The following is a 25644-nucleotide window of genomic DNA, read 5'->3' as shown; positions in this document are numbered from 1 at the left end:
TTACTGGAGTTCACATTAAACCACACAGAAATATGGTGGCCTCTCTTGAAGTTAACAAATACTTCATAAAGATTGCTTTCTAAAAAGTCATTTTAAAAAGTGAAGATAGGGAAGCATTTAAATCAGTCAATAAATAATAATTAAATTTTAAAATGTAATAAGTAAAAATTTTCTTCAGTTCAAGGAGAAAAAAATCTTCATGAGACAGCTAACCTGGTTCAAGGCTACAGTTAAAGCACTTAAATCCAGTCAGAAGGGTATAAGGTAGCCACATGCTGCCACCTGGTGACTGCGTCTGGAAGTACATCGTCTTTGGCAAATGGAAGAGACTGCAGCATTGATGTCAATAACAGCTAACACACCCGTATCCATGTTTCCAATTCATTCAACCTCATACCTGAAGTTAGCAATTAGATCCTCAACATGAATACAAAATATAAATGCAGAGAAGGAAGACAGTAAACCTGAAGTATTTTATTAATAATTTATTGTCAGTAAGAAAGACTGGCTAATGGTAGAATTCAGTAAAAACCTTGACAAGCCCACTGCATCACAAATAGACAGACACTATAAAAACTGTGTCGTGGTGGTTTTGCTTCTAAACAGGTATGCAGAAGGTCCCCATTACACTTTCCAATAATGAAAAATGTTTGTAATTCTAAAATACTGAAACCCAGTTAAGACATGTTCATGTATCAGATCTTTCCCATCCTATGTACATCTAGAAATGAAAGACTATCTTGAAATGCGTTAATGAAATGTAGCGCGGTGGAAAAGCACATATAATGAAACCCTGGTTATATTTAAAAATCAGGGTGCTAGGTATGTCACTAACACCACCAAAATTCAGTCAAAAAACAAATGCACAAATACCTTGAGTTTAGTTAAAACTATGGGGGGGAAATCAAATCTGTACATAAAATTTACAAACAGACAAGATTTTTAAAAAATCATCAAATCTACATAAATACATGAGTCATGCTAACAAGATGGTAGGACTGATTTGCTTCTTGTTATTTTAACAGACCAACATAAATGGGGAAATAAAGACGTTAGCGGTGGCACGGGCGATGTGAATCTCATCCAATGACACTGGAAATGGCTAACAGGTCGAGAGGCGCGGGGTTCAGTGCAGCCATGCCCACTCTAGCTCACGGAAAAGAAGCGCGGAAGCACTGCTGCAGAGAACAATGCGGGAGAGACTTCAATCATCTCCAGGCTCGCCAAGAGTCCAGGCACTTTGGGGGGAGTGTGAGCATCAGACTTGAGTATGCTGCTGGGGGTCGAGTGGGGGGATCGTCACCTCCTCAAAGTGGCCCTCGTCCCCACTCTCATAGTCACTCATCATGACCTCGGACTCCACTTCGCAGCACGCCGACACATCAGAGCAGGACGCTGTGGACGCGTACACGGACATGGGCAGGTTTTCTACGGTGGGGGCTTCAAAGTTCCTTTGATACCCTGGACCGTAAGGAGTGTAGGGGTCTCTACAAGTATTATTCTCACCAGCGCCTGTTTTCTGAGGTTCAGACATATCGACGGGGTAGAAGTTAGGCAGGTACTGATTCAAGTTGAACCTCTGCCGGTTCCTCGTGGAAGAACCCAAACTACCCGCAGCAGGCATGTCTCTAGGAGGGTGTATGGATTCAAACTGATCGCTGAATTCCGGAGGTAATGGTGGTAGCTCATCAGGAGCGGGGAAGTCCTCTGGTGGTGGTGGAAAATCACTTTCGATGTCGTAACCCCCAGGGTAATAGTCTGTATCAATAGCATGGGGGTCTGCTGAGTACAGGGGTGTTTGTTCATCAATCACCTCATAGTTGGGGAACTCCTGTATGTCCGGTAGAGGAATGGTTGGCATCCAGTCCGATGTATCCCAGTGATACCCTTGGTGGGAAAAAGACAACACATGTCAGGGGGGTTTCTCCCCAAAACCAAGCAAGTACAGTGACCAAAGACTGGTGGGCCAGCATCTTCACACAGTACAGTTTCATCACTTGGGAAACTCTCTGTCTTTGTTGAGACTAGTCTCCTGCCCCTACCCCGTCTTCAGGACCTCCGTGAACCAGATACTGTTTCCAAATTAGGAACTTGCCGTTTGACATATGCACCTAGCATTCATGGGAACAAAATCAATTCTTCAGAGGCAGTGTGTCCACATCTAAATGACACAGCCACTTTCCCCCAGTCATTATGACCATTTCTGCAATTTCTCTCTACAGTTATTAGTTCCGCTTTTCAGAATCAGTAAATAAGTTTTAATCCTTCAGAAAGGACAGGTTTCTATTTAGAAACATACCCAATGTAAATGGATCTGCATGTAAAAAAAAAGGTGGGGGTGGGGTGGAGGGTAGTTTACTTATTGACAACTTAAAAAACTTACTAAAAATGTCTGATGTGCTAAAATTTAAAACTAAATATCCTTTAAAGATGCAATGCATTTAATAATAAACACTGTACTGTTTTTACTAACTTTAAACTGTTAATGGATTATCTTAATATAGATAATGGTTCAAAGCATGCCTTCAAGTCAAGCAAAATACAATCAAACAAGCATTAAAAAATATGAAACCAGTCAAACTTGTTACTTTTCATACACTTTAAGCTACATAAAAGCAGCATTATTTAAAAAAAAAAGTCCTCCAAATTTAGGATCTTTTTTTTTTTTTAACTTCAGACTTTTTCAATCATTTGGCGGTGAGGGAGAGAGGTTAGGCACAAGGTGCTTAGAATGCACTAACTACTCAGTATTTAGTTACTGCTGCACACACACTGAGCAAACATGTGAAGCGAGTCAGAAATAAGGTCAACTCTTTATCCATTTGGTGGGGTTGAACTTTTTAGTGAATATCAACGAGCAACTGGCATGCATTAAGTCACCTCGTGGTCTGCTGAGGTCGGGAGCAGCCAAAGACTCTTTAGGTGGCAGAGTAGAGAGAAAAGAAAACATTTGTCAATAAGACAGATAAACAACTAAACAGCGATCAAGACGACTACATAAAACCCTGCACACTGCTCATAAAGACCGGGTCAGATGCGTGTCCCGCCTCGATGTCATTATCTGTGACGGAACTTCCAAAGGGCGGAGAAATGTATGCAGCATGAATAAACCAGGATGTGGGAGTGGAGGGAAAAGATGGTGGTGAGCTAGAGACTTTGCCAAGAAACACAATTACTATTTTGATCTCTGACTCTTGTTTGTGGCAGTCCTGTTTCTGAAAATATAGAACTTCGTTAGGAATCATTAAAATGCAGGCTCTAGCGAAATGTAATGAAATATGAGTTATAGGTTCGTCCTGAAGAACATCATTTTCTAAGTACCCAGCAGCACCCGGTTACTCAGGAAACATAATACACACTTTGCAACACATTAAATTCACCGAAATTCATGGATAAAGCCCTTCCTTTTCCTCCGCTCTGTAACTGTACATATGGTCCTAGATTCGTATACATAATTCTGGCGGAGATGTCAGAGACAACGGATGTAAAAGCCCCGCCCTGCCAGTCAGGACCACGTGACCCTGGACAGGTGGCTACTTAGCTAAGCTTTGAGTTCTCATCTTCAGTAGGAATGACAATTCCCTTGGAGATGTTTAGTAAGAGGAAGATTGTATAGGTCAAGGACTAACACCATCTGTAACTGTTAACTCTGGAAGTGTGGTCACCTCAGGGATTTTTAAAAATAAACTGATGCTTTCAATGCATCCTATATACAAAACCATGTCCTGAGAAATTGTTTACATAAAGTAAGTAATCTAGAACAAGTCATGTCTAATTGTTGGTTTTCTCCTAGGAATTGAATTAACAAGAAGACAGTCCTTGCTGACACAGACACCAACAATCGGAACCTTTGTTACAACCCAAAGGTTACTAATAATCCTTAGAATTTCAGGTAACTACACTTTCGGCTCAATTTATACTTCCTAAATACAAAATTACTTTTCCATGAAAAAGATGGTAAAAAAAGAACCATTTAACTTCATTCCTTTAATTCCCCTATTTTAAATGCTGGAATGTGTTATTAAGTCAGATAGAAACTCGAAGACAGGCTGCTTTCTAAATCACCAAGTTAAAAAAACATGATGCAGTTTCTTAGGGCAACGGGTAGAATGCTCATTAGTAATGAGTTAACACCGCAACCTTTCTCAAATGGTCATCTTTGGACCAGAAACCGCAGAAGTGACTGAAAAGGGGGTTGAAATGCAAATTCCCAGGCCCCAAGCTAAGCCAAGCCAACTGAATCCCTGGTGTTGTGTTGGGGCCCAGCACTCCAACTTTTCCCCGCCCCATCTGATTTCCAAAACAGTTTCAAAACAGCTAGCTGGTGAGTGTTCTGGTTCCAGAGCCCTGATAAGGGAGTCGTCTCACTCAAAATAGAGGGAAGTGTAATGTGGCCTTGTAACAGACGATAGGCAAGGCTTCCCATGAAATGATCTTCACTCAACCAAATATCAGCACATATTGTCTGCCACATTCCAACATTTTTCTTGACCACACCCAAAGAAAACCCCAAAGTGCAGGCAGTTACAACTTAACTATGAAAGTTCTGTTATTCTGTCTTATCCCTATAAGCATTTTTATACTATAATTTGGTGGTGGTGTGGTGTGTGCAATTGGAATTACTTTGAAACATTTTTACTATTTTTCCATCTAGATAATTCTCAGCGCTCTGTGCAAATGCACTATGAATTGCAAAGGCAACAACCATAATTAAACACAGACACATATTTTTGCAATGTAGCCGGAGCACGAATACACACACCTGCACAAAATAAAGGACACAAAGGCCTTAAACCCACAGACGAAGGACTTGACAGGCAAACACACACTGCTCGGGTGCCATGCTCACGACACACAGACACAAGCACAAGCACGCACAACTGTACCTTCTTCATTCACCGTGTCAACTACAGTGTTGACAAGGTGGATTACAGTCACTATGGAAGCTTGTAAAAAGGTACAAAAGGAGCAAATTAGGTAAATCTTCGGAGAGTTAGAAAACAGTGTATTAAACTAAACAAGAATTCTTAAGACAGTTTCCATTTTACGATTTGAAGATGTGACAGGACTGCTTTAACTCACTACACAAGATCATGCATGCTTTCTGCACTCTTATTTCAACCTTTCCGAGGCTTTTTCTAACCCAGGGTGATATGCTGTTATTAATCACAGGAATAAAGTAATCACACTTCCTTGAAATTCAAAATCCTCACCCCCCGCCCACCACAAACAATTTCTGTCAGATTTAAGATTCTGGATCGGGTCATGGCAAAACAAGGGCTTTTTCTATATTTCACGGGCTAAAATCTTGATGTGCAAAAGGCAACGTTCTTGGAAAGCCACTTTCTGGGCTCATTTTCATAAGCTAGCATAGCATCACCAGGGAAAATAAAAATTCAAAGCTATATAAGGATAAATATACAATATAAATGCAAAAATGGTTTCACTCCTGATTCTACTTGCCTCATGCCAAAGTTCTTGCTGATGACCTGCCAGCTGGTGGACAGGCGGCACAGAGCCCATGGCTGGCTTGTGTGAAAGCGTCAGGTGGTGGGCAAGAGAATGGTCCCCCAAGGTGCTCATGTCCTAATCCTCTGGGAATGTTCCCTTATATGGCAAAGGGAGCTTGCTGACAGGAGGTAAAGGATCCTGATGTGGTGGGGTGAGAAATAGGGCATGATGGGGGTGGTGTATCCTAAAATTTCCAGGTGGGCCCTATCTAATTACATGAGACTTTGAAACAGTGGTTCTCAACTTTCCTAATTCTGCGACCCTTTAATACGGTTCCTCATGCTGTGTTGACCCCCACCCCAAGCATAAAATTATTTTTGTTGCTACTTCATCACTGTCATTTTGCTACTGTTATGAATCAGGCGACCCTGTGAAAGGGTCGTTCTACCCCCAAAGGGGTCACGACCCACAGGTTGAGAACCGCTCCTTGAAAAGGAGCACTGGTCAGAGGGAGAGGAAGTATGGACGAGGGTCAGAGAGGAGTCACTGTCTTTGTTGAAAGATCGGTGGGAAGGGCCACCAGCCAAGGCAAGTGGGGAGACGCCACGAGTAGAACAGGGAGATGACAAAAGAAACTCGGCCCTGCTGGCACTCCCTCCCTTCTGCTCCCAGTGAGCCCATTTTGGAATTCTACCCTACGGAGGGGTCAGGTAACGCACACTTCTGATTCCGAGACAAATGTTTGGTGTCACCTACAGGACAGAGTAATAGCTGTGGGTTTCTGAGGATGGAGACCTTTACATGAGCAGACAGCCTCATCTTTCTGGTGGAGTGACTGACTGGTGGTTCCGCCGCTGGCCTCACTACTCCACCAAGGATCCTCCATTGTAGTGACAGTGACTACAGTCATGGGTACAATCGAAACCATCCCCAGATGTATCTTCCCTGCCCCACACACGCCACGTTCTGGAAATGACGCCTCAGAGTTTGGGTGCATGTGGTAAAAGTGTTTGGGGGTGTTGCGAATGAGGTTTCAGTGAAACCTACTGAACAACAAAGTTAATATGGACAACATCCGAGATACATTTAGGGAGAGCATTAGAGGCCATGCTTTCAGTTATTACATAAACTGGTAAATACTGATTTCCATGTTTGTTTTCTAAGCAAAACTATGTTCCTCAAGTGCATCAGTAAGTAAACAACACTGGTAACTTGATGCACACGGGACGTGCCATATTTAGTTCCGAAAAAGGCTTTGCTATATTACCATGGGTTAGAAACAATCCAATAATCACACATGGATTATTTCGTTCCACTAATTAACAACAGTTGTGATGTTTAAACACATTACATTTTTTGAGTGAAAAAGAAGGGTGTGGTAAGTTAGCCTAATATTTCTGAAATTCAAGTTTTCATTTTACTGCCCTGAGATCATCTTTAAACCAAAAACGTTTCCTAAAGTCACCTCAAATAAATCATCGTTTTGCTAAACGAGCACAGTATCAATGGAGAAAAGGACGAGGCTGTCCTCTCTCAAAGATGTTCCACCTCAGCAACCCGCAGGGGCAGCTCTACGCCACCCAACTTGACTGTCCGGTAGTGTTTTTGTTCACTTATTTATTGATTTATGATCACAGCATCAAACTGACACAATGACTCAAAGGGTCAGTTAGGTAGGAAGCTGAGCGGGCAGTGAGATGATGTCAGGGGAGGAACAACTCAGATGAGTGAGGATGGATGTGGTCAACTTGAAGGAGGTCAGCAATGGCACTGAAGTGTTCCGGTAGAAGCCACTGAGTTGTGGAGTGTATTCTCAATTACTAAGAATATAAATAAAATTTAAAACAGCACTTTAGTGTGCTATGGAATATTGACCAGTTTTCTCTAGTAGTGTGTGCTGATACAGAAACCTGAGTACCAGTGCATTTTACCCTAGGGAAAGCAGATAAACAGAATGTTTAACTTTGGCACCAAAGATCCCACTGTCAAACTTTCTTGATTAGAAACATAGTCACTTACTAGCGATCTCTTAAACTGCTCTCAGTCAGTATGCTCTGATCCAAATGGGAGCTGAGGCCGCGGGGGTGGAGGGAGGAGACAAAGAAGACCTTGTAATAACACCGAAGGTGCTACTGTAGGGGAACAAGGGAGACTAGGACCCCTTCTCTTGGGGTCATGTGTATGTGAGTGGAGCAGGTGCTCATCAAGGTTTTAGGGCTTAAAAAGCCCCCTCCCCCCCCGGAGAACTATCATATTCACTTTTTGAAGGGGGGGGGGGGCAACGTTAAAACAAAACTAAATCAGATAGAAATCACCTTTCACGTAAAAACATTTTCTTCCTGATCACTGACAAATTGCTGTAGCTCAAGGATCGATTCATTAGGAACAGTTTAAATATAGTCCCAGCAGAAGTTCATGCAAGAATATAAGTACAAGGTATTGTTCAAAGGTGGCCCAAAACTTTTCAAAACTTGAGAGCACCGGAAACACCTGTCGTTATATAACATAATGGGGGCAACTTCTCAACAGCAAGCAAGCAAAGGCTACAGCCTTCAGTAATTTTCCTAGCTTACCGTTATCATCGCATGACTCAGACTGGAAGGAGCTCAGGGACTGCACTTCAGACAGGCTTTCCCGGGCACTGTATGGAAGAGAAGGCTTTTCCTCCAGAGGTTTCTTGGTGAGACAAGGATCTAGGTCCACAACTTTAGCTACAAGAGAGAGACGATGAGCAGTGAGCTCCTCTGGGCTGTTCACTGCTGTACTCTGACCCCGAGCAAGCCCTGAGAAACGAGCGTCTAAAATACGCGCAATAAATCAACGACTAAAGGAAATGAGAAAAACGTATTTAAAGCAAACAGCTTCCCCCAGAATACCCTGAAAATACTCTTGGAAGATACACAAATTATAAATGATGGTTATGGACATCTCTGGGAATAACGAGGGACCCTGTACACGGTCAAGTACATGGTGGGGCGTTAACCAGCAAAGTCAATGCTTCAAACCCACCCGCCACACTACAGGAGAAAGACGAGGCTGCCTGCTCAGATAGATTTACAGCCTCTGAGCCCCATGGGGTAAGGTCTACGCTATCCTGTAGGGTCACTGTATGTTGGAACTGACTTGAAGGTAATCAGTTTGGGTTTTTAAAGACATCACTATACGATATCTTGGCATTAAAATTTTTAGAAATAGGTAAAAAACTTTTTTTAAGCAATAAATGTACCTTAGGCCACAAAATAAAGTATGAATGATGTGCCTTTCTCTGGCCATGTCAAAAAACCAAAATCTTGGTGTGCACATACCCCCAAAAGTTTTTAATAATTGCCACCATAAGCCCACATACCTATAGAGCCCATTATCAATTACAAAAATGAAATAAGCATTGTATATTACTCGAAACACTAAAATAGATCTCTTAATTAAAAAGTGAATATGATCAACTTGAATGCTTATTCCAGGGCCTGAGGCAATTACAAAAAGTTCTTCAAATCTACCAAAGGTTTTCAGATTTTAAGAAGGGGCGCTAGAAAATGGAATGAAACGATGATGGGACTTTCCTCATGAACAGCCCCATCTCTAACAAGCAGAGCCACCTGCCCTGAAGGAAGGGGAGCCTGGTGCACGGTGGCCCCTTGTGCCAGAGCTAAGCTGTGCCCCACAGGGCTTCCAATGGCTGAGGTTTTAGGAGTTAGATAGGCAGGCCTTTCTTCTACGGCACCTTGTGGCACGTTAATGGTTCCTACCACCCAAAGACTCTGCGTTTCTAATTGAACCCACCCAGCCCCTAGAGAAGTCGAGACCTCACGTGTATCTCAGCGGCCTCTTAGTCAGATGAGGAAGTCATGCTTACCGTCATAATCAAAGTCCCAGCTGGGCTTCTGGATGGAGTCACTGTCAGAAGGGGAGTTTGAAGGAGGGGGGGGAGGCAAGTTCGGCGCAACGCTGCAGACAGCCACAGCTTTTCGGTGTCCGTGCACAGACTCGGGGTTGAAAGTGCTGAACTCGGGGTGTTCTGGGATGGCCGAGCCTTCAAAGGAATTCCGGTCAAGATTGTTTCTCGAGTCACTTGGAATGCTTGGAGTGTAGGAAATGGGGCGGACAGGCACCTGGGGTGGTATGTCTGAATAAATGTTCTTGTTTAGTTTTGAATCAAAATACGGCCTTTGCAGGAAAGCAGTGGTGGGTCCCAAGGGTTTGTCTTCCGGTTCGGGCTGGCGTTTCCTCTTCCGGCTGATCACTTTGCGGCAAACCACAAACACCAGCACCAGTAAGGATATTCCCGTGATGAACACGACGACACCGATCCCTTCAGCCAGGCCGATGTTCCAGGGCGTGGACACGTACTGGTTGGGAGCGGCGTCCTCACAGTGCTTCCCACGGAACTCCTGGCTGCAGTTGCAGTGGTAGGAGCCGTGCGTGTTCTCACACAGGGCCCCGTTGTGGCAGGGGCTGCCGGCACACTCGTCCACGTCGCTCTGACACCTGCCGGGAGCAGAGTCAGCAGTGAGGACGGGGCAGTGACCCTTACAGGAGGAGGGATAATCAGCTTTGGTGGGTTACTCAATCCCCCACTTGATCACTTATTGAATGTAGACCTGGGAGAACAGCCCTAGACCATGCCAGTATTTCACTCCAGTTTTCTAGGATGAAAGAGACGGCGAAGGCACACTGGCGGGTTGCAAGTAACACTGGTTCCCTAGATTGGCTAACCAGCTTGCCATTCGGAAATATGGGCATGCATACTGATAAAGAGGCATGCTGGAAACGGTTCTAGTAGAATAAATTTTTTTTAAAAAGCTCAAGTCTGGGAATTTTAATCAAAACTTATGTGAAAGGAGAAGACACTCGGCCTTGTACATCTTAAATTGGGCTTCCCCGATTGTACGCTTTCTACAGCCCTCCATCATGGATGGCAGCTAAGTCACACGCAGGTCCCACCTATTTTCCTGAAACAGAGGCCTATTTGACACCTGTGTGGACCCTCTGGCCACTCTCCCTCCTTCTATGAAATGTGCCTACTTACCCGTCCCCATACTCACCTAGCATAAAATTCAGTTATTAGGAACACTTCTGTCAAGTGTTATTACAGAGCATGAATTGACTTGCATTCGGCAAGGTGTTTAATAACTAGTATTTATCAACCAAGACAGTGTGACTGAGAACGAAAGTCAAGATTACAAAGCACTACTATACCAAAGCCGTATGCTCATACCCACCAGCAGGCCACACAAAAATGTGTTCAAATAAGACTGCGAGCGAGGGCTTATCTGACAGCACAGCACTAGACAGTTGCAAACAATATGCTCCGAGTGTCCCCCAGGCCAAAGAATCGGCAACAAAAGTAAGGTTAAATGGGATCAGGAACTCCCATCTGACATCCATCCCCTTCAAGCCGATTCTCTTCGCCTGGAAAACAGTAATGACTTCTCAGGACGGAGGTGGAATGACATAAGCTAATGAGAGGTGGAAGGGGATGCTCGGTTGCTGTGTAAATGCAGTTGTGTCATATTTCAAAGTCAAGACCACCATTGTCATCTCTCGGGGACAGATGGCATGGCTGCAAAAGCAGCTGCTTTTAGAGATAACGACCTCATTCATTGAACAAGAACCACACACATGCCTGATGTGTACGTACTCTGGAAGTGTTTAACTAGGTGTTTTCAAACACACAACAATACATGCCCCTTCTCAATGTCTGAGGAACCACGGTGTGATTCCTGAGGTCTGAAGCCGCCGCGTGCAGGTTCCAGGGGAGCCTACACAGCCGCTCATCACCGGCCGCCCAGAAAGCCGCCAACAAAAGCCTGAAAATGAAGTTATCGTACCTTTCTCCTCGGAAGCCTGAATCGCACTGACACACAGCACCATCCAAACTGTCAAAGCACGTCCCCCCGTTTTTGCAGGGCTCGTCTTTGCAATATGGACTAAGCTGGCACCTGAAAGGGGGTGGGGGGCCGAAAAAAAGTGCAGGTTCTTTTTTTTTTTCTGTATTACAGATAAATACAGAAAAACAAAACATTACACAGACAAATGGAGGCTCCCAAATGCACCATTTCAGGTTCAAAAACTTTTAAGACACAATACATTGTGGAAGTTAAAGAGAACACACGTACCGCTGGCCCGTATACAATCCTCTGCACTGGCAAATGAAGTCTCCATTGTCCACAAGGCACGTGCCACCATAGAGGCAAGGGTTGGAGGAGCAGGGGTTCACACTCATCTCACAGTACGCCCCTATGAATAAGGCATTGCATTTGCAGTAATAACCTACATTGGCACAAAGGAACAGAAACGGCTTTTGAGTTGGTAAAGCAAATGATCAGTCTTACTCTACCGGTTTTCACGTTTAAGTGAAGTGTACACAAAGGCTTAGTTCTACAAGTCCTGCAGGAGCCAGCTCAATTTCCATCTCCTCTGGGCCAAATGTTGTCTCTATCAACAAGCCTTTCCCTGCTGAAGCAATGGAAGCACAGAGAACTGAAGAAGGAAATCATGAACAGCTTTCGTTGCCCACAATCAATGTAATGTCACTGAAGGAGGCACACAGGGCAGGCAAACCACTCTTGACTTACAAAACCACTGAGCCTCAGTGTGACGGCACTCGGAGATTACAGATTAGCATTCGCATTTAGGAACAGGGACCAGCAGGTTTGGCTAATGGCCCACACTGCCCATCATTCAGTAGGGCTGAGCAGGAACCATGGTCATCAAGAGAGGTCTTCACCTGCAGATTTCCAACACTGCCTTCCGAGCACACACGGTAGGTGATGAGATTTAGTCTGAACAATGTGTCCCCTTGGGCTAGGGGTTTTAAGTGCTCACGTGCAGTTCACCAGGTCCCATTACTCTGCTGGGGTGGTCATCAGAGCTCACTTACGGAATGTCTCTACCAACCTCCCTCTGAGGAAGGAGACCCCACAACAACACGGCGAACATCTCCATGCTGGAAGACAACCTTAAGTTCACTGTGCTGGAACACTGTACAGGGTCTTGAAGAAGATCAGCAAGGGAGGGTTCTTCTTTGTGTTGGGAGGGGCTCAGGGGCTTCTGAGTAGTGACACACCACATATATTTTCCAGGGAGACTCTAGCCACCCCTCTGTCCTGACTCATCAGCTAGCAGCCAAGAAAATCTGAGCAGCACCTCTTCAAAATTCCTTTCCGCTGGTGCCGATTTTAGGCTTCCATTTTGAATCTACTCGGCTACTAGCTGAAAGGCTGGTGGGCCAAAATCAACAGCAAGTCCCTGAGCGTACAGACCAGGTGGGAATGCTTCCGTAAAGACGACACCCTATGGGGCTGTTCTTATCTATCCTATCGGCTCGCTGAGAATCCGTGGCTCATGGCAACGACAGCAACACCCAGGGAGTTCCAAGCGGAGTGCCAGCTAGGCTGTGGTCTGCCTGTGGCTGATACCACAGAATGCGGCACACACAGCAATGCGTTCTGCCCAAGTGCCTGCGTGTGACTGCGGCCACGAGGCCACCACAGGAGCGCTTCTCCCCAGTCTAGCCACCAATTCTAACCTCCAGAAGTATAGACCGCTCAATTCTAAGACGGACTGCAGTATCTAACAGTACTTTTAAACAAAGGAAAAATAACAGCAACACAAACACTCGGGAAATTTCCCCTCATGTGTGTACACACGTGACATTTCTGAAACCTACCTCCAGCTGGTGATGGATTGCAAATGCCACCATTCTGGCAAGGATTACTTGAGCAGTCTTCTGTCGCTGCTAATAAGCACCCAGGAGATACATCCAGTGATTCTTCAATGTGGGCATAGCTTCTGGGCTTGTTATTCAAAGGGAGTTCTTGCCCGTTCAAGTAAATGGAGTCCATACAACCTTTGAAACCATTACCAACTTGAGGACTTCGTCCATGCCTTGTGCCTTGTTGACGGATATGGCCACCAAAAAACACATGGTTATCCAGGTTGAGGGTTTTCAGAGTCCCCGGAGCCGTGCCTGATGCAGTGTGAACTTGGTCTAGAACCAGCCTGGCGTAGTTTCCGCTCACTTCCAGCGACACCGCATGCCAGTGCCCATCATTGACCTGAATGCTCTGCACGGAAACAATGCCGGGGCCACTTCCACAGTCAAATTTGTACTGCAGCCTCCCATTATGAATCTGTGGGAAAAAGAAACTATCATTGACATGGAGCCCATGGGAGTCAATCTTCACTCATGGCCTAAGTATTACACAACTGAGAAAGTTGAAGTTTATTGTGCCAACCTGGCCGATAAACACATGTGGGGTTAACTGGAGGGCAGAGAGAGAAATGGCTCAGTGAGCCTTGCCTTTCTAGTTCTCAGGTCTCTTGCTCTGATGGTCGGAGCATGATGCAGCTGCCTTAGCCAGGTCCCTGCTTCAGCTGGCAAGGCTCAATTCCTGCAAGACATTGCTGAGGAGAAGCCGCATGGACTTACACCAATGCAGCCCTGTGGAGAACCCTGCCAGTGCTGAGATGCTTACATGCTCACTGATCGGGCTTTCCTCCTGCAGTGTGTGTTTTGTGAGAAGGAGGAAGACTGTGGATTGGTGCCAGACATATGGGTTAATGTGGGACTGAGCAGCACTGGGTTGGATGTTTTGATATGCACTTAGCCTTTATATAAAACTAGCTTTTTTTGACCCCCACCCCCCACCCCCTGGCTCCTCTTACTGTGGATTTGTTTGTCTAAATTACCCAGACTAACACACACAACACATGTCCATCTGTCTGTTCCAAATGTAATAAAAGTAGATCTGTTAGGGAGATCCAGTTTAAGCGTTAACAACATCCAAAATGCACCATAGAAAAGACTAATAATTAAAACTGTTACTGGCAAAAAGAAAGGGAGAAAGCAAAACAAAACAAAAAAAAAGCCTCAGATAATCTGAGATGTCAAACCTGAATCATATTTTAAAAGGTAGGTGAAATAATAGGAACTCTATAACACCAGTAAAATGTTACATCACGCCGAATTTCAAAGTTAACAACCAGTGAGTGAAACAATGTGAAAAATCACATGTGAATCTCAGGTGCCGCGCAGCAAAGAGAACTGGCTATACTTATGATATTAAAAAATATGAAGATATCAATAAGCTACTTAAATATGGAATGCAACCACTTTGTTTACTTAAAAAACAAAACAAACAGGCAATATGAATATAACCATCCTCTAGTTCTTAAACACTTCCTCCCCACAACTGTCATGACCCCAATTCTACCTTGCAAACCTGGTTAGACCATAGGATGCAAAGTGGTACAGATGGGAACTGGAAACACAGGGAATCCAGGACAGATGAACCCCTGAGGACTAGTGGTGAGAGTGACGATACCGGGAAGGAAGTAGGGGTAGAAAGGGGGAACCGATCACAAGGATCTACATATAACCACCTCCCTGGGGGATGGGCAACAGAAAAGTGAGTTAAGGGAGAGGCCGGGCAGTGTAAGGTAAGATAAAATAATAATTTATAAATTATCAAGGGTTCATGAAGGAAGGGGGAGGGGGGAAAAGGAAAACAAGGAGCTGATTCCAGGAACCCAAGCGGAAGGCGAATTTTGAGAATGAGGGCAACAAATGTATAAGGGTGCTTTACACAATTGTGTGGATTGTGATAAGAGTTGTATGAGCCCCAATAAAATGAAATTTTTTTTAATGCAATGAATTTCATCTTTTTAAAAGTTTTCCATGATCCGACCTCCAAAACGACATGGTGCCTACCTCCAGGATGCTGTAGTCTGTTCCCCGAGCATACATCACGACAGCGTGTGCAGAGTAGGTTCGGAGCCGCATGGCCAATTTCAGCTCTAATTTGTTCTCGTTTTCCATCAGACGGTATTTCACAAAGCTGTTTCCATTGAATGTTACAGATGAGCCCCCTGTAAATCACAAGCAGGAAAAATAAACCAGAACCAAGTTAGAGTGTATTTTAAAAAGTGAGATTCTCAATCCAGAAAATGATTCAAATTTTTGTGGGAGATTATAATGACCTAAGATTCAATTCAATAGAAAAATGAATATTTACTTAACGGTATGATATAACTTGGGAAGATATTTGCAAAGAGAATAAATTAGACCACGGAAATCACAGAACAATGAATTCTAAAGTAATAGAAGGTTCAAATGTAAAATATTTCATATGAAATCATTAGAGGTCAATTTAGAAACCTATTTTTCACACAGACTCAAGGTTGCTTTGGGAAACAGTCTCAAACAAGATGGGTTGGGGACTCCTCCCTTGAAGAAAAAAATAACATTCCCCAGAGATGGACACTGTTGTGTAAAATTATGCAGAACTGACAAAATTAAAATTAGATTTCAAACAAGAAGAAACTCTTAAACAAATCAAGAGATCAATAATATAGACACGGGGGAAGCGGTAATCCAAACAGTGTTATTATCTATACTACACAAAGAGCTCACACAATAGTAAGAAAAAGACAGATAACCCACACATGTAATAAATAGCAATCAACAGGCAAGTCACAGAAGAGAAAATACTAATGTGCAATGAGCAAATGAGAACTTTCACAAGCAGCAGGAGAAACATATTAAAATAATAATTAGCTGTCATTTCATGCCATTCAATGGGGGAATTCTTTTTTTCTCCCCATTAAAAAAAGAGAATGGGAGAATCTGGTATTTTCACACACGACTGGAAGAAATTAGAATAGGTATGTCTTTATGGAAAACAAGCCTAGCAGTATATGAAGCGATTTTAAATATAATAAATTTTTGATATGGTAATATTAATTACACTTTTTAGAATATATTGTCAAGACAGAAATGGAAAGTCTAAGAGACACACATACAGACTAAACACCCTGAATCTTTTTCCACGAGGAAAATGTTCAATAGATGGTGGCAGCCATGTTCCCAGACAGCAGAGCACCTATTTACAAGCACTGGGTTTCTGTGTTGGCTTGGGAAGGTGCTCATGATAAACTGTGTGTGTGTCTGTGGGAGGTGGAGGGGTGGAGATAGGGGGAGGGAGGAGGGAGAGGGAATACGAGGTAGAGGCCGAGATGAGAGATGCCAGTTTGGTTTAAAAAAGGAGAAAAGGGGACGGAAAACAAATCACTATACACAGAACAGTTTGTTTATGTCAACATGACAGGTGACTGAGAGCAGACAACACACTAGTACCTCTGAGGCAAGTTATTAAAAGAAGGAAAAGCTATGACTTCAATCATCTATAATTTCTTATAATATGTGTCATTTATGTTATTTTAAAATTTCAGTGAGGAAAATGATCAGATACTTGTGCGCCGTACGTTCCTTACAGCACTGCACAATAGCCAAAAGGCTGAAAACAATCCACATGCTCATCAACAGATAAATGGAGAAACAAGCTAGAGGACCAATATACAACGGCGTACTAATAGACCACACTCCCTCCCAGACGATTGGGATGCAGGAAGAACACATTTGACCCGTGAAAACACAGGACTGCCTCCCCAGAGTTTCCAAGGATGTACACCTTGACAGAGGCAGATTGCCTCATCTTTCTCCTGGGCAGAGCTGGTGGGGATCAGACTGCCCACCTTCTGGCCAGCCTTCAAATACATCATCGTTGTGCCATCTCAGCCATGAAGAGAAATGAGGTTCTGACACAAGCTACAGACTAGAAAACACTTGGAAACATCACGCTAAGTGAATGAGAGGGCAATCATCCTCTGTTCCCCATGACATATGAAATCTCAGGGACGAGCACAGATGTCACAGTTTATTACCGAGAGTGGTAACCAGGAGGGAAAGGGTTCTCATTGTCTAGGGGACACGGAGCTGTGACGGGTGACATAATGAGTGTCTTCTGAACTATGCATCTGAAACAGGCTGAAATGGCAAGTGCTTCTGACGACATGAACTCTCACCTGGGCACTGGCCGAATTTGCCAGCAGGACACACACAAGTGTATTCTTCCTCTCTGGGGTCCACGATACACTCAGATCCTTCAGGGCACGGATTGTCGTCACATCCATGGTGGACAACTGGGCATCTTCCCTCTTGGTTTAGAGATAAAAAAGAGGGGAGAGAGCTAGTCAACTGACATTTCAAGAAAACAATCTATCTCTCCTTTGCGGCCCTCAAAAGTTGCCTTTAACAATGAATATGCAGCACCTATTTCCACACGCTGATGTTACCTCTGCAGAGACAGACGGCCGTTCTCTGGTGGCGAGGAGTCACGAAGCTGAGCCTGGCAGTGCTGTGCGTCGACATGACATTCTCGTCCAAGGACACCTTTTCATCACAGAATTTCCCTGGGCAATCCAGTCCTGCACAGAGCCTCTGGAACACAGCCAGGATCCTCACACCGATGATTTCCTCAATATCAGTCACCGAGGAATTAATCTTGTGCAGAAGGATTTTTGTGGGAACTTGGGCACTACCTAATCTCTCTACGAAAAGTAAGACATCCAGATGGGACTGAGGCTCAGAGGGCTGTAAGCTCACGATCTGTATGTCGTTCCTCCTCACGCCCAAGATGTTCCGCAGGGCTCGCTGGAAGTTACGCCAGTAGTCACCGACAAATTCCTCTGGCGTGAGGTTGGCAAAGCGCACGGCAATGGTGTGGTTCAGCATCTCCTGCGTGACCTGTCTGATGTACACGGTGATGTCGGCCACTGTGGTAAATCTGCCGTCCGTCACACTGACATTGAGCAGGTACTGCCCTATGTCTAGTTTTTTGTGCGCTATCAGCTTACCCCCTGTGCTGGACACAGAGAACAAGCTGTCCATTTGGGGATCGAGACTGTAGGCTAAAGTGTCGTACACGTCTTGGTCTGTTGCGTGGATCTTCCCAATGACGCCGCCTGAGTACTCCTCTCTAAAAGTAGTAATGAAAATCTCGAGCGGCAAAATTGCAGGAGGATAGATGCTCTCCTCAATGACCCTGATGTCAACATGGGTCAAAGATGACAACTGTGGTTTTCCATTATCTGCAACCTGTGAAGGAGGGGAAAAAGGCAATTACTTGAAAATAAGTCTTCATGGCTGTTTAGGAAGAGACATACTTTTATTTCTCAAGTTCTGTAAAGTCATTGTCCAGCTGGAGAAAAACTCTCGACTCACTGCCGTCGAGTTGATGCCGACTCATAGCGACCCTGTAGGACGGGGTAGTTTCTGACATTAACTCTTCACTGGGGTAGCAAGCGCCATCTGTCTTTATCCCGAGGAGCAGGCTGGTGGTTTCAAACTGCTGACCTCGTGGAATATAGCCTACGCATAACCTCTGTTAGATACTAATTTTTTCACATGAAGAAGTTACCAAGGAAAAGGGAGAAAAAAACTTTATCTAGTCCCTACACTAATTACTGTTGAAGTGTGGCTCCATCATCCTCTATGGAAGCAACTGCATGAACACATGACTTCCTAACAAGGCTAACGGCATAAAAATGTGGGGCTGGCAGAAAAGCACGGAGATGAAAATTCTATAAACAGTTATTTTCTCATGAAGTCCACACTCTCAAAGGCCAGCACACAAGCACTAAGCCCAAAAAGGAAGATTTTAAAACAGTCTTCTCTATCCACGGATCTACAACACAATGATGAAAAAAGCCAGTACCTTCACGCGCAGTATGTACCGATCCTTCACTTTTCTCCTGATGGCAGCGGAAGTCAGGAGGACGCCTTGCTGGTTCACTTCAAATGCTCGGTCCTCATTCCCACTCACGATGGTAAAGAAGAAAGGCGGGCCGTTGTGAGAGGAGTCCCGGTCTGTTACCACGAGTTGGAGTACACTGAAACCCACAGGCTTGTTTTCCTGCACCAGATGCAACACACAGGCGTACACAACTTTACACAAGAATAATCGTATGCAGGTGAGACACACACACGGGGTCCTGCAATATGAAAGCCAGCTTTACAGAGACAGTCCATCTGAGAGGGCGTCCGAGCGGAGCAGTGGGGCAAGCAGTGGTGAGAGTGATGCCGGATGAGGAGAGCCAGAAAGGAACACATGGGGACGAGCGGGCAGTGACAAAGGAAGGGGAGATCACCAGCAAGAGCAGCAGCGGGGAGCAAATGACTAAGACCGCAACGTGTCTTCTTTCTCCCATGGAGCAATGGGTGGGCCCTAACTGCTGACTCTGCATTTAGCAAACCAATGGAATATTATGCATCCCTGAAAAACAGAGGTGAAACCACAAAGCACCTCATGACATGATGGACAGAGAGAACATTACACTGAATGAAGTTAGTCAATCACAAAGGGGCAAATATTATATGAGACCACCAAACAAAGAAACAATTTGCATATGAAAGGGAACCGATTTTGGAGGCTCTTAAGGGGTTGGGACAAGGAAGGGAAGATGACACACAAAGGGCTACAGGTGTGAGCCTGAGTGAAAGGGAGGACGGTGAAGAGAGATCAGAATGCGTGGTGGTGGTGGTGCTAAGTTGATTGAATTGTTGAATGCCAAGTTGAGGGTCTGGATGCAACCGCTCCCCCCAAATTCTCAATCAATAATGCATACGAAAAAGGACTTAAAAATGAAAAACCAAGATCAACAGCGGCCATCTAGCTCAGAAGCAACAAAGCTCACATGGAAGAAGCACACCAGCCTGTGCGAACACGAGGTATTGATGAGATCAGGTATCAGGCATCAAAGACCCAGAACAAAAGATCATTTAAATTCAAAGCCCCTCTGTAGACAATTGGACATCCCCTCACAGAAGGGTCATAAGGAAGAGACAAGCCAGTCAGGGTGCAGTATAGCACCAATGAAACATACAGCTCTCCTCTAATTCTTTAATGTGCCCCAGCCTCCTACTATCATGACCCCAATTCTACCTTGCAAATCTAATTAGACCAGAAGCATGTACACTGGTACAGATAAGAGCTGGAAACACAAGGAATCCAGGACAGACAAACCCCTCAGGACCAATGAGAGCAGTAGCAATACCAGGAGATTAAGGGGAAGGTAGGGGGAAAAGGGGGAACCAATCACAATGATCTACATATAACCCACCCAGCCCTGGCCAGAGGGGATAAACAACAGAAAAGTGGGTGAAGGGCAACAACGGTGGGTGCAAGACATGAAAAAAATATTAATTTATAAACTACCAAGGGTTCATGAGAGGGAGGAGAGGTGATGAGCTGATACCCAGGGCTCAAGTAGAAAGAAAATGTTTTGAAAATGCTGATGGCAACATATGTACAAATGTGCTTGACACAATGGATGGATGTATGATTAGATGACTGTGATAAGAGCTGTAAAAGCCCCCAATACAATGATTTAAAAAAAGAAAGGAAAACCAGCCAAACAAAGAGCTCACTTGAAATGTGTCCAATGAGCCCTGAACATGTCAAGATTACCTGGATGATAATGCTGTAGTTTCCCCTGGAGAAGACTGGAGGGTTGTCGTTGACATCAGACACATCGATGTTCACAGTGGTGGTGTTAACTCGGGGTGGGGTGCCATTATCAGAAGCTTGGATGGTGAGTGTATACCCTGAAATCTTCATGGGAAAAGACAAAGAAAAGACATGGCATTTCCACAAGGCCCAACAACAGACGTGAAATCAATGTGCACGACAATCTGGAGGGGTTCACCCAACAGACCACCATCATTTGCTGTCTCCTGTGTCTAGGTGATTCTCTGCCACAGAGAAAGCACCAAACCCACTGCCATGCAGTTGATTTTGACTCCATCTCCCTGCCATCTTGTCGGTGCTGACTCACAGAACCCATCAGAGCAGGATCAAGCTGCCCCTGTGAGATCTTTATCGGAGTAGCAAGCCCCATCTTTCTCCCGAGGCATGTCTGGTTTTAAACTGCTGACCTTTTGGATCGCAGACCAACAAGTAACCACTACGCCACCAGGCTCCTCACCTACAAGCAAGGGAACCTCTCTCTACAAAGTTGAGTAATAATAAAAAAAAGCAATAGTGATTAGAATCTCCAAAGCTGCTTTAAAACAGCACTCATTTTGTTAGAGGTTATAATACTAAAACTTCACTCATAGAAAAGGGGGAAATGGCACAAATGTTAAAAAATATTAACCTATCTCAAGTGCTGCTACTTTAGTAACAATAGGGCAAGGTCCAAGTTTTACTCTCAGCTGGAAGGAGACATTAATAGTAGAAAATAAGACTAATAGCTAAGTGCCCTTTTTTTTTTTAACGACTTCGGGACACTCTAGATGACTCTATTCCATCAATTTTATACTGGAAGTGAACACCCTCCATAACTTCCTACAAAAGACAGAATCAAGTAAAGTAGTTTTCCAGGCAAATCTCTATTCCAGAATGTGTGGAGGCAAAAGGCAGAAAGCTGGCAAAATCCCTAAAACATTAGTCTGCAAGATGCTACAACAGTTCTGAAAGCAAATTAGCTTGGACACCACAGGCTAGGGCTCTGCTCTCTCACAAGGGAACATCAGCACATCAAAGATTAGTGGTTCTTAAATCAACAACTCCACATTTTGTTCTGCTCAGCAATGCAGGAATCCTTGGCTTTAGGTCAGAAAGAGAAATAGAAGACTGGCGTTTCCTAAGTGAACTCTCACTGTAGCTCTTCAAACTCCTCTAGTCTACACATGTACCTATCAGACTTCTGAAACGGCATTCTTTAGTATCGGCAATTGGCATCCTCATTCCCAAAGCCAAGGCTTCCCCTGCAAGTCTCTCCACCTCCTGGTGCCTCCGAAGCTTTGACATGGACTGTTCTTCTCAAGCTTGTCCTATTTGAGGCAGCTCCTGTCTCGACATCTTGACTGAAGGCGGAGTGGTGTACGAGGGTGCACACGGGCCAATGGAAGGAGGTAAGTGGGTAGGACAGTAAATGAAAGAATGAAGATGGAAGGAGGCAGAAGGGGGACGGTGGGCGAATCTGAGAGTGGAGGGATGGGGAGACGGGTCATTGAGGAGGTGCTCAGCCCCACTTGCCTCTCCTCACTTTCTCAACTATTGCAAGCACTAGATCACTTCTACGATCATCTCCAGGGGATGTGTCACTCACATTTCTAGCTCTGAAGTCTGAATACTTCTAAATAAAACCCTCCAAATACCGTCTGAAGAATTCTACTTCACCAGGACTATTTTCTCTTAAATGTCAACATAACAAAAAAGCCATTCTTCAACTTCTCTCTGTACTCCCAACTTCCCTGATGCTCTTCCAGCTACTGCACAGTCACCACAGGGCTGAAGGAAAAAGAGGGAGTCCTGCCCGACTTACTGCTTTCTACACAGGGCCCTTTCCACGGCACACAAATTCACTTTTACCATCGATCTTTTCTCTAGTCTTACCGCTACTTTCTCGTTGCCCCATACAGGTTAACTGCCTTCCTACCTCGTCTCTACTTTGTAAATACTTAGACCAACCGCAATACGAATCATCTAAAAGTAGTCCTTTTGTAATGGCACCTCTTGGATCACAAATATTCAGTAACTCTCCTGTTGCCTGTAGAATCAAGTCTGAACTTAACCCTGCTTTTCATGTGGCCTATAATCTGTTCCTAATATACCTTTCTATCTTACCTCTCCCTACCTTCATATATTCCATACAACTGGGACAAGTTCTCCTACGTAAATCCCATGGCTTCCAGTCTCCATGACTTTGTTCATGTAATTCCCTCACAAGGAATTCTCTTCTCTCAATTTCTGTAACCATCCAAGTCCTTGCTAGTCTCTAAAACCCGCAAGAAGAGTCTCGGAACACTGACGCAAAATAGTATCCCTTCCTTCAATGAACACTTTCATTGTCCAAACTAATTAGAGTGAAGCATGCTTCTTAGAGCAAATCTTCACACCATCACTGTGGTTCACGGATTTATACCTCACTCAACGGCCAGGCTGTGCTATCCTTTTGGCATTATCCATCAGGCCCGGCAGATCATGTACACAGTGAACGGCTGTGAGCTCACTTGGACTTTATATACAACTTCAACCCCACTTTTCACTTACTGTTTCACGATCAAGAAGCTTGGTCACTTTCACTTCTCCCTTGACAGGGTCAATTGTAAATGGGCTTCCTTGATTGCCATCTATAATTGAATAGTGGACGTGGCTGTTGGACGGGCCATCCACATCATCAGCCATAACCTAAAACATATCAAATTCTTGTTCAGCAAACAGCTAAGGAAAGGAAAACCAGAAACACCTCCAGCATATCCCTGACCTTAAAAATCACCTGCTTACAGAGCAATTCTTTACAACAGTTAGTGACCGGCTAGCAAGAAACTTTCATATCTTCAAATAATTTCCAAGTACGTACACAGGAAATTAGGATCGGTGTTCAGTTGAACACAAAAACAACCAAAAGAAGAAGAGTACAACCAGAGGGGGACATACCACGATGACAGGCTGTTCCAGAAGCGCGTCTTCGCTGACCACTGCCGCGTAGGTCTCCTGGCTGAACATGGGTGTGTTATCATTGACGTCAGTGACGTTAACACTCACAGTGGCAACGTCACTCAACGAAGGCGTGCCTCCATCGGTGGCTTCTACCGTCAGGTAATATTCACGAGAGCTTTCATAATCCAGATTTTCAAGGATAAATATGGCACCTGGGTAAGAAATAAAATTAGTTCCAGAACTTTGAAGTGATGTCATTTTTCTTATGGACTAAAATGTTCACTGCAAATGTACCATTTATGTCTACTTACTAATTTCTTAATTCGACGATAAAAAAATTACAAATGTGTTCATAGGACCTGTGTTTTTATTTCTTTTAACAACTTTCCTGACAGTCTTTGTGATATCTAAATAGCTTTCCCAATCAATACTACCTCCAGAGTCAGCTATAAAGATACCCCTTATCTCTTCTAAACTGTACTTTACTAAAGCACACACATGCTACACCCTACAGCTGTTTCCTTTTCAGCTCAAGGGTTTAAAAAAGAGAGGAACATACAAAAGCGTCTTAACTTCAAAAATAACAGTTTGTAACTTATCACTAAATAAAAGAATTTTAATTTACCTATTTCCTTAATTTTCCCTCTTCTCTAAATTATACTGCATTCTCCTTAAATACAAGTTTTTTAAAATTTGAAATTTTATGTTAGGTGTTAAAATGCATGTTAAATTAGAAGTTTTTATGTTTTTGTCCATGATAGTCAGTTAAGTCATGTTTACACAAGGTGTAATTTTTTACGGTGTTCTAAAACATGCAGTTATTTTAGACCACGCATTAGATAAGACTACAAAGTATTCACAGAACAAGAGTGAATGGCTCCTTTGATTTCCGATCTCACGATCAGTCACTCAGTATAGAGTGACGAAAACTAAAGCCAAGCCAGACTCACTGCCGTCGAGTCAATTCCGACTCACAGCGACCTCTGGGACAGAGCAGAGCCACCCTTCTATGGGTTTCTAAAACCGCAAATATCTCCAGGAGCAGAAAGCTCCATCTGTTCCCCACAGAGCAGCCAGTGATTTCACACTGCTGAACTTGCGGTTAGCAGTCCAACATGCCACCAGGATTCCTGTGTATAAAGCGAGCATCAGGCAAATTTAGCCTGTCCAGTGGGACAATGGTCTTTCTTAGAACTACGTGATATATTACCTGTTTTTGAATCTATGCTGAACTTCCCATGTTCGTTCCCGCTGATTATTGAGTAGGTAATTTCTGCATTGGCTTCAATATCGCGGCTTGCGGCATACACCTGAAGAACTTCTGTTCCAATAAGAATGTCCTCAGACACTGTGGCACCATATTCACGATATTCAAACACAGGTGGGTTGTCATTGATATCCAAAACAGACACAACCACTGTGCCAGTAGCTGTCAATCTCCTTGGCAAACCATGATCTACAGCTTTCAATGTAAGCGTGTACACTGCCTGCAGTTCCCTATCCAAAGGCTTCTCCAACTGAATAATTCCAGACAATTCATTAATAGAGAACTGCCCATCAGCAGAGTTAATCAGGGAGTAGGAAATCTTCCGATTCAATCCTGCAAAGACACAGAACCATGTCAGAACACTATAGAAACTGAAATGTTGTATTTGAAATTTAACTTCAAATTTAAACGTGTCATATTAAAAAGGGGCACATGATAAGTATTATTAAAAATTCTACCAAGACAATGTTCTTTAAAATGACTGTGGATTGACAATTTAAAGAGGACCCATATATTATTTCACAGTTATCAGAGTTTCTAGATAATGTTATGCGCTATGCCTTTTAAAATGAGACCTATTTGTCACTCGGCTTCAGTGAGAAATAACTATTTAGAAAGTAGTACTTTTACCATTCTTCT

General features: G+C 43.9%; 1 protein-coding gene across 4 annotated transcripts in view; it reads right to left on the bottom strand.

Moving 5' to 3' along the window:
* Nucleotides 1-470: 470 nt before the first annotated feature.
* Nucleotides 471-25644, bottom strand: part of FAT1 (FAT atypical cadherin 1) — a 151221-nt gene continuing 126047 nt past the window's right edge. For 2 of the 4 annotated variants that reach the window (XM_075556789.1, XM_075556790.1), the window contains exons 14-28: nucleotides 24949-25338; nucleotides 23736-23950; nucleotides 23349-23486; nucleotides 20760-20903; nucleotides 19008-19205; nucleotides 17587-18388; nucleotides 17317-17448; nucleotides 15164-15321; nucleotides 13121-13583; nucleotides 11568-11721; nucleotides 11280-11390; nucleotides 9305-9936; nucleotides 8025-8162; nucleotides 2881-2916; nucleotides 471-1887 (exon numbers count right to left, since the gene is read on the bottom strand). In XM_075556789.1, the coding sequence (XP_075412904.1) occupies nucleotides 1259-1887; nucleotides 2881-2916; nucleotides 8025-8162; nucleotides 9305-9936; nucleotides 11280-11390; nucleotides 11568-11721; nucleotides 13121-13583; nucleotides 15164-15321; nucleotides 17317-17448; nucleotides 17587-18388; nucleotides 19008-19205; nucleotides 20760-20903; nucleotides 23349-23486; nucleotides 23736-23950; nucleotides 24949-25338 (4340 nt within the window). In that variant the 3' untranslated portion in view covers nucleotides 471-1258. Of the gene's footprint in view, nucleotides 1888-2880; nucleotides 2917-7470; nucleotides 7522-8024; nucleotides 8163-9304; nucleotides 9937-11279; nucleotides 11391-11567; nucleotides 11722-13120; nucleotides 13584-15163; nucleotides 15322-17316; nucleotides 17449-17586; nucleotides 18389-19007; nucleotides 19206-20759; nucleotides 20904-23348; nucleotides 23487-23735; nucleotides 23951-24948; nucleotides 25339-25644 lie in introns of all 4 variants that reach the window. The other 2 variants (XR_012785746.1, XM_075556791.1) reach the window with 2 other exon arrangements.

This window comes from Tenrec ecaudatus, chromosome 8 (assembly GCF_050624435.1).
Source record: "Tenrec ecaudatus isolate mTenEca1 chromosome 8, mTenEca1.hap1, whole genome shotgun sequence".
NCBI lineage: Eukaryota > Metazoa > Chordata > Mammalia > Afrosoricida > Tenrecidae > Tenrec > Tenrec ecaudatus.
This window is presented reverse-complemented; position numbering and strand designations above follow the sequence as displayed.